The 9,999-nt window shown below is 40.1% G+C and overlaps 1 protein-coding gene across 1 annotated transcript; it reads right to left on the reverse strand.

Annotated features, from left to right (window-relative positions):
• Positions 1-9,279: 9,279 nt before the first annotated feature.
• On the reverse strand, positions 9,280-9,771 carry LOC140857948 (Bowman-Birk type trypsin inhibitor-like). The gene is made up of 2 exons (XM_073257362.1): positions 9,636-9,771; positions 9,280-9,518 (listed from the first exon to the last, which is right to left on the reverse strand). Exons 1-2 carry the CDS (start codon positions 9,769-9,771, stop codon positions 9,280-9,282), a joined length of 375 nt encoding a protein of 124 aa, XP_073113463.1.
• Positions 9,772-9,999: the final 228 nt, after the last annotated feature.

The raw sequence follows: 9,999 nt of genomic DNA on the forward strand, positions 1-9,999 counted from the left end.
AGAAAAGAGTGTTAGTGAGAGACTTCGTCATATATAATCCTTAAGCTTCGACCACAGCACCATCGAGGAAGTCTTGTCAAGTACATATATTACCATCTCATCTGCTAGATACATGCAGATGGTACTCACCACCTACATTTGGAACCGCCTCCAATCATGCACCTCCATGGTAGTCAGCTTCTCCTCGCACAAGAGAGTATCGATTAACCCTTGCTGGATGAGCACGTCCTTCACTCTTGCTTGCTATAAGGAGAAATTACTCTTTCTATCAAATCTGTTGGTTTCCATCTTGATTAGCCTATCTTCTCCATCTTCAATCTTGCTCACCACCGCTGCAACCTGCGCCCTAGTACCATCTCGCCCTGATACCAATTATTGTGCAAGATTCGATATCACGTGTTGCAACAGAAAAAAAGAAGAAACAAATAAGAAACACAATACAATACGTGGATTGGCCTCAAGCCTACCTCCATGGGACATGCAAGCTTCACTATGAGAGAATAAATACAACAATATAAGAGGAACTCACCACTCAACCCTTATATAAGAGTCTCTCAACAAGAACCCAAAATTCTCACAAAAACTCTCTAAAATCTCTCTTGAAGCTTTTCTGCACCTCCAGGATATCACCAGCTACCTAACGCAATAAACGACTCATCAATCGGAGCTATATAGGCTTTAGAAACTCCAAAATAGTGTTACACTAGAATACTGAATCCAAATCAACCCTAGAACCATCTGTGGCCGTCCGGTCATGATCGGCTCATACTAGAGCCATCCGATCGCGCACTACAACCTCAAATCAAGCATGATCACGTCCAAACTAAGTTCCAGCCATCCAATCACCACTGCACGTTATTTGAACTGTCGAATCACGTACAAATATTCTTGGACCACGCGTAGACTGCATGATCGATCCACGCAGCCTCTATGGACCACCTAGCACCGTGCGATCCATGGTGGACCGCGATAGGGCACTGGGCCTAGGTGCCCGCACATCCGCTGGGCCAGCTTGCATGTGTGCTCGTGTTGGGTTGCGTGCTCCTATGCAGGCTCGCGTCCGCCTGCCCAGCTGCACCACCACCGGCTTTCGCTGCCTTGTGGGCCGTGCCATCTGCTCTGGACCTTCTTTCGTACGTATTTTCGCCATCTGAATTTCGTTTGGGCTGTTCTTGGGCTCGTTGGACTTCGTTCGTCGTTCTGAACTTCGCTGTAGGCTCAATGTGGATCGAATCTTGAGGCATCAAATCTCAATATTTTTTACGTTTCATCTCAATGCTTTCTGCGCCATCTCATCACCGCGTCCGTTGTATTTATCCCTAGGAGGGGGGGTGGGCAGATGGTCCATCGTTATCTCTAGGATCAATACTGGCGAAGAGTCCGCCTATAGTTATCTTTTCTTTCTTTCTTTTTTTTTAAATAAAATGGAAACGTGACAGGTTATGGTAGCGCTTTTGGACCACACTTTCTGAATTTAAAAAAAATGATGAGATTTCACAATCCGGCCTTTTCTTTGACAAAAAAAAAAAAAGTAAAATGTGGGATTGCAACAAATAAAATATTGAGACGGTGACAGAAGTATTTTTTGAAAAAATTATTTATATTAAAAAAATTATAAACATATCAAATTCTAGGAGATGGAGCGTTGGAATGGAAAAATCTGGTCCATTAACTCTTTTGAGAGGGAGGGTTGGAAGGTCGACGGAGGGATTTTTTTTTTTTCTATGGCCTTTCTCTGAATTTTGAGAGGAGCTAACTTCTGTTTTTATCTGTTTAATAAATTAGAGATATACTTTTTGAATAAAAAATGATGAGATTCCACAATCCGGCCTTTTCTTTATTAAAAAAAAAGTAAAAGTGGGACTGCTACAAATAAAATATAGAGACGATGAAAGAACTATTTTCCTGGAAGAATTATTTATGTTAAAAGTTTGTAAACATATCCAAATTCTGGAAGGTGGAGCGTTGGGACGGGAGAAATCTGATCACTTGGCTACTTTGGGAGGGAGGGTTGGAAGGTGGACGTACGGATGGAAATCTGATCACTTGGCTACTTTGGGAGGGAGGGTTGGAAGGTGGACGTACGGATGGAAACTGTCTTTTTCCATGGCCTTTCTCTGAATTTTGAGAAGAGTGGTTTTAACTGTTTAATAAATATAAAGATATAAAACCAAAACTATACCAACCGAAGAAGATAAGATTATGTTGAGGTGGATCCAATGTAGAGAATTCTAGATAAATTCTCTGTATGATTTTCCGAAGTTTGGGGAGATCATTTGGAAAGAATTCAAGTACATTTGGAAGATTGCAGTTACTTTGAAATTAAAAATATTTATGTGACTTACTGTAAATAAAAATTTATTATTTTAATATATACATTTGGTTTGTGGTTGGCATCAGAATCAGAATAAAAATCGGCATGATCATATCTCCAATGTATTTGGTTTAGAATTGAAATCAGTATTCGAATCGAAATAGGATTGAAATATTAAGAGGGAATAGAGATTAGATTTTAGAGATTGATGCATTCTCATACTCCTCTAAAATTGAAATAGAAATCAGACTTTTTCAATCAAATAACTGAAATGGGAGTCACTCATCTTAGCTTCAACAAATTTAAAAATATAATTTCATCTATTCCATGATATTCTTTTCTAAGCAAATATCGGCATTTGTCAAGTATGGATTTTTGTTAGCTTTTTTTCTAGAAGAAGATGGAAAGGATGAACTAGAGTGGCTCCTCTCCCTAACTTTTTTTTCTTTTTACTGATAAAAGGTCAAGAAGTAAAAATTAAGAAGTTACAAGCAAACTATTAAATGTGTTTGTGTTCTCTAAATTTTTTTCCTTTACAATCATCACACCAGAAAACAAATAGCCTTATAGCCGCTACAAGAATGGAAGAAATTGAATTTTCTTCTACAAGAATAGTGTTGTTGTTCCTTCCAGAGTAGCCAACACAAGGCTAGAGCTAGTATAGCACCATCTTCTTGATATGAGGATGGGTTCTCTCTTGCTTGTCCATTTCTTTTGTTCATGGAAACATAGGATAGTTATTCCCCTCCTTATTCTCCAAAAGATAGAGTAGAGTTGTAATTTAAGTTGAATTTCCACTGTTTGCTCAAACAAATCTAGTTTGATTATTTGATATGCCCAATGCTAAGGTATAATGTTCTAGCACAGCCTGGCTTGGTTCAATTTCAATAATAACAGGTTCCAGAGAGATTTTTTTCCAGCGAGAAGATCAAACACCTTAGATATATCTGAAGGAAGACGAGATAGGTCTATGGGCATCCCAACTTGGCAACCATGGATAGAATTTAATAGAAACTGATGATTACCTTTGCCGATAATAATGCTAATTAAATGAGAAAGTAAATAGTGTCTAGTTTTTATCAGAGATTTTCAAATCTATTTGCAAACAGATGGGAAGTGCTTGCTTCAATTGGCATTCCAAAGATACCTTTTCAATATTCATTCATTATTGATCAACATATGAACAAATGTGAGTGGGTAGGAGTCTCGTGCACTGAGCCATCCTTCTACCACCATCACTATTCAATAATTTCAAAAAAAAACTTCATTCAGCACTGCACCAAGCTGGTAGCTCTAGAAGTTGTTGTGTAGGTTGAATTCTTACAAGCCCAAAGTTGCTAACCAATTCATAAATCATATCAGACCATGCCTCCATATCGAACCCTAATGCACTCTTGTGCTGCATACATCACACAAGGATCCTTAAATTCTATCGACAACATGCTCCTATGACTGATGAGGATAACAATGAAAAGCTCCCCTATGACTGATGAGGCTTTCAATTTACCTATTCCATAAACCATTAGCCATTCTAGCCTTTGATGGTTTAAAAGATGAATCAACTCTAAAGAAAAAAAAAAAATAAAAATAACTTCAGGTACTCTAACCTGGGGTTACTTATATTGGAGAATCCCTCACGAGTGTGAAATATGGATCTCCGCCCAAGAACGTAATGCCGATGACGATGTCAATACCATAAGAGGAAGGATGAAGAAAGAAGGATAAAACACAATCAAATAATATGGATTGGCTCAAGGCCTATCTCTACAGGATATGCAAACTTTAGTACGAGAGAAATCCATAAATATAAAAGGAGATCATGAACTCTCAACTCTCATATACCAATCTCTCAATAAAAAGCATATATCTCTCACAAAAACTCTCAAAACTCTCAAAGAAATACTCTAGCCATTGTAAACTCTATCATCAAGTTGTAGAGCTCATTGTAAGCTTTTTATAGAGCCTAAGAATACCTAAAACGGATAAGAAACCATCAAGTTATGCTCATTTGAATCGAAATAACTTTTAACTATCTGATTGCCATTATGATGCACAGATACCATTGATCGCCGCATTTTTTTTGTTGGCCCACGCCCCAGATCTGGATCTCCATAGTAGCCCGAGCGTGCTCCAATCGTCAGCTATCTGATTGCATCGATCAGACGGTCCAAAAGTATCCCGCCACAAATATTGGTCCAAAGGTTGGTTCAGGGCACAATAACTGGTCCAGCAACTGGTTCAATACCGATTCGGATTGGTTTAGCCCGATTCAGGATCGATTCAATTAATTTTCAGCTGATTCTCCATTGATTCAGTCAATGTACTACTGATTCTTCATTGGTTCATCTCTAAATTGACTGGTTCACCTCTAGTCTGAATCTAATTGAGCTCAATTTTGTGATTTCTCCACCTATCCTTGAGTCTTAGGCTTCTATTAACCAATCAAGGTTAAATTCGAGGTGTCTAACCCAACAATCTCCATCGTGACTCGAGCTTCGTTCTCCATACGGATTTGAGAGCTTGTAAATGATCTCTCTCCCATGCCCTGGGATAAATGTCTGGCTGCTCATGGATGGACAGACATGAAAGTCAAGCCAGGCTACTCGATTCCATCTCTATCATTTGCTGTGACCTGCTTGACTTGAGATCTGCTCCGAATAGCCTCCTGCAGCAATAAAAATTTCACCCTGTAATGTCATCTGTCATCCTCCCGAATCTCCTGTCTCATGTTTAATCTACCTACAATTGGAGCTCCATCTCTCACTGAGCTCCCTACCAAGAGATAGTGTCTTTTACACTTCTTCTCCTTCAAGACAATCATATTAGGAATCTGATACCTCTCTGATACCAGTGGCAGATTGATATCTTGCATGGACCTAGGTGTTAAACGAGCAATCTGGAGAAAAGAGAACAAAGATACGTAGAAGCCTGATTAGATGATGGATTTTCATGGTGTGGAACCCTAGGTGGAGATTGAAAATGTGAGAGAGAGAGAGAGAGGAGGCTAGGGTTTTTTAGGAGAAAAAGCTCAATTGAATTCCATCCATCTTTCTTTAGTATTACAAGACTTGTATAAATCCCAAATACAATGGATTCAATAACCCAAGCCCAAAAAACTCTCTAGTCTAACCCAATGTATCCCATGGACTTATCTCCAATCCAAACCCTGAGTTAGTCACCTTAGAACCTCACCAACCAAGGCCCTAAGCCATAGTATCAAAACCTGACCCCAGATCAAAATAGACTCCTGTACATCTTTAGCCCGCACGAACTGGTCGGCTCAACTGGGATTGAATAGACCTAGTTCTCAGCAACCTATAGAAAATCCAAATGATGTATTTTTTGTTCTATTCCCAATTAGTCGACTCAACTAGGACTAATTCGACCCATTCGGACTGAGTCAAGTCTGGCACTGAGTCGACTCATTTTTTATACCATGTCAAAATATCGATATGCCTCTCTCTCTGGCATGCCCTGCGACTTGATCGACCCATTCTCAGATTGAGTCGACCCAATGTCCTGAAACTATTCTTCCATTATAATCTTCAACCCTTTCTTGGTATCTCACTCCACCTTATGTCTCCGGCTATTCGAAGCTCCAACCAAACCCCTCGAAGTTCTCACCGTCTGAACCTCGAGCCCATGAAGAGCTATGCATGCCCTCCACCTTAGGACTAATCCTGTCCTAGTCCTAGGACCCAATCCGGTCCAAGCCTCTCGGAGCCAACACTCTGACACCACCCATAAGCTCCCAAAGCTTGGGAGCACTACAAATCCCTACAAACCATACTGCCACGCACAACCTTCAGGACTCTAGCATCAGCTCCGCATCTGTAGCTACTTGAATTCAATTTGCTTAGTGAAATCAGATTACTCTTCAAACTGGGTATATATCCGATATCATCCAATTTTCTCACTGCTCCATTATGTGTCTGTAAGCTGATTATTCTAATATCCTTAATCGCACAGCTCGATCCATCCAACAAATGAACAATGCCCTTACTACTCTTTAGAGAGCCAAACAGTTCCTTTCTACAATAAACATGATGTGAGCAAGCCGAATCTGAAATCCACTAAAGGAAAGAGATAGATACCTCATCTGAGACCATATATAAATCATTAGTCTCATCAGTGTGGCTATCATAGACCATCGCTGTAGTAGTCTTCATCCGATCTTTGAGCTGTGGGCAATCTTTGATTCGATATCCTAATTCATCACATCGGTAGCATATAATCTTGCTTAAGTCCTTCAAGTTAGACCTGGGCCACTCACTATACAATTCTTTGCCATTTCATCCTCTGCCACCACTACCTCCAGTCACCACCAAAGCTGAGTCGCTGCCTGCACTTGAGATTTGGTTCTCTTGCTTGAGAATCTTATTCTAAAAAAAATACAGAAATAATCTCATCCATCTTAATGGTACTCTTTTTCATAAGAAGAGCAATCACTAAAGACTCAAATAAAGAGAGAAGTGACAAAAATAAAACCAACATCTTGATCTTCTCTTCAACCTTTTCACCAATGCTGAGGAGATCAATGAGGATCTTCTGAAAGTTGCTGAGATGCTCCTGTATGCTCTGTCCTTACTTATCTACAGTTGATAGAACTATTTTTAGAAGAAGAGAGCATTGGTGAGAGTCTTCACTGTATACATCTTCTCGATCTTTGATCAAATCACCGTCGGAGAAGTCTCACTAGAATATAGATCACCGTATCATCCATCAAGTACAAGCGAATTATGCTCACCATCTACATTTAGAGCCACTTCCAATCCTTCTCCTCCATGATAGTCGGATTTTCTTCGCACAAGAGCGTATCAATCAAACCTTATTGGATGAGCACATCTTTCATCCTCGATTGCCATACGAAGAAATTTCTCATCCCATCAAATCGATTGATTTCTATCTTGATTGAGCCTATCTTCTTCATCTTCTCTAACTTCGATCAACACCGTCATAATCTGGATAATCTCATGCTCTGATACCACTTGTTAGGGAATCCCTCACGAGTGTGGAATATGGATCCCCATCGAAGAATGCAATGCCGATGACGATGTCAATTCCATAAGAGAAATAATGAAGAAAGAAGTATAAAATACAACCAAATAATGTGGATTGACTTAAGGCCTACCTCGATGGGGCATACAAACTTTACTATGAGAGAAATCCATAAAAATAAGAGAAGATCATAAACTCTCAACTCTCATACATCAATCTCTCAATAAGCAGCAAATATTTCTCATAAAAACTTTTAAAACTCTCAAAGAAACACTCTAACTACTACAAACTCCACCATCAAGTCATAGAGCTCGTTGCAAGCTTTTTATAGAGCTTAAGAACACCTAAAACAGATAAGAAACCATCAAATTATGCTTATTTGAATCGGAACAATTCTTAACCGTCTGATCGTCGTTCTGATGAACAGACCAACATGGGTGCAAAAGGAAAAATAGGACCCATGTATGGTGTGACCACAGGATGAAATAAGAAAGGCCGGAGGCACTTTAGCTTTTATTTCCAAGGATAAAGGCATGGAAAATTGGTACGCAGTTCAATCTTTAGCAAACAAGAAGTCCACAGCTCGACAGGGTGCAAAGAGTCAGAATTCAGAAAATTACCTCCAAAGAGTTCAAAAAATCTCAGATAATAAAAAGAATAAAAAAAAGTATAGAATTTAATTTAATGTAATTAATGTACATAAGAAGCATGGAAAAGAATTTTTTGAAAAAATTGTCAATAATTTGAATTAAATAGTAAGATTCACTTGATGATTGCATCTTAGCCTTCTCAAGGTGCAGGAAACCATATGTTAAAACTCAAATAGTTAGTGGGGAAGAGACCTAAATTGATGCGTGTCACCATCTTCACAATATCTTTTTTGTGGAACATGATTTAGGTTGATGTCTCTTCAATACATGTGCATAACGAGCGTCAACCAGGTGGACATGCATAGCTTTCAACCATACATTTGGTACCTACTTTGTCCGGCTAGGAATAGCTTGATGGAAGCAAGAGCACAGGGTTTTGCTCTTGGTTGGAGCCAATTAGGTGGCTTCCTTCGCCACCTTAGCTCAAGTTTGAAAGGCCAAGACCTTGAACATGGCTTTGTATGAGTCAAATATCCTTTAGGCTCTCCAATAACATTTTAATTTGAGAATAATTGACATGATAATAGACAATAGTGGTGTTTACAATCCCGGCTGGCTATAGGACCCAGTCCAAGGTAAGCTCAATCCATGTTAAACCTAACTTTAGGCCATCCTCTAGATCTGCATTTGTGTGCACACGTCTCACCCTAGTCTCCTTCCTCAAGATCCCAAACCTAAGAACTAAGCACAACGCTGACCCACCAGCCCTAACCATGGCTTATCCAAACTTTAGTGCCATCATCCCAAACAGCAGAGCATCCAATTAAAAATGTTGGAGCTAGCTAGATAAAATCAAAGTAGAAATCAGAACCTGGCGGCATGGGGAAAGGTATGGATAAACCATGCAAGGCAACTACGGGACCCACTTGAGAGGGACAAAAGGGGACATCCACTGGAGGACTCTTCTCAAAATGGATAAGCTACAGGACATTGCAGGACAATTATTGTATGATAGACTCTGCACACATTATATTGAAATATCCAGCAAAGAACTCGTCCGAAAGGGATGTAAGATATCCACATACATTGTGGAATGCCACGTCTAAAGCCGATCAAAGTGACAGTACCTTTATTCCTCTAAGCAAATACCCTTTTATTTATTTATTTACTTCGTTGTCAACATAGGTTGGCAACGACTCTGCTCTTTGAAAGCTTTCATCCACCCACCCAACCCGGACACCGAATCATCTTTAGTCCAAGCAACCAAACCTTGATGAGTACAACCCTCCTCCAAGAAAGCATTAGCAAATTTTCGTTAATTGAAGACATCAAATGGATCAAACGATCAGAAATTAAAACAAAGCAACAACGCATTGGTCATCGCAAATAGCTTCTCGGCGGCGACTTGCATGGGATCTTGCAGTAGCCGGCGATGCGGTCCATGCACTGGTAGAGGGGTGGCTCGACGCTAAGTGGTGATCGAACGCATTCTTTGCACAGGGGATGGCAGGCCCTGGTGAGATCCCAGCACTGGCATTCCGGCGGGATGGACCTGGTGCACCCACCGCACCTATTGCAGCAAGGCCATGGCTTTCTACTGCTCTCACCTTCATAACCTATACCACAATATAATTAACAGTCATATATATCGGAATGTGCTTCGCCACTTCTCATTAGTAAGCTTACAATGTAGTTTCAAAGGAAAAATGGAATTAGGATGGTTTAATTATTACCATTGTTGGTTGGAAGCTGGGAATTGAGATGGGGTTGGGCGAAGGAGAGGGTGGTGAAGTAGTATGCAGCCATCATGAAGATAATCGCCAAAGAAACCGAAGGGCTTCTCTTTCCGCTGCCTCTTCTACGTTTCATCTCAATGCTCTCCGCGCCATCACCTCACCGCGTCCGTTGTATTTATCTTAAGGACGACCACGGGGCGAAGATGGTCCGTCGTTATCTCTAAGATCAATGCTGGCGCGGAGTCAGCCAACAGTTATCTCTTCTTTCTATTTTTTTTTAAATAAAATGGAAAACGTGACAGGTTGTGAGTAGCGCTTTTGGACCACACTTTCTGAATTTAAAAAAAATGATGACATTTCA

This window comes from Elaeis guineensis, chromosome 5, assembly GCF_000442705.2.
Source record: "Elaeis guineensis isolate ETL-2024a chromosome 5, EG11, whole genome shotgun sequence".
Lineage (NCBI taxonomy): Eukaryota > Viridiplantae > Streptophyta > Magnoliopsida > Arecales > Arecaceae > Elaeis > Elaeis guineensis.

Bases quoted from the DNA above. Each gene is read 5' to 3' on its own strand.
- LOC140857948 (XM_073257362.1), bottom strand. From the start codon at position 9,771: ATGAAACGTAGAAGAGGCAGCGGAAAGAGAAGCCCTTCGGTTTCTTTG. The intron at 9,519-9,635 runs GTAATAATTAAA...ATTGTGGTATAG, and splicing joins CCAGCTTCCAACCAACAATG to GTTATGAAGGTGAGAGCAGT.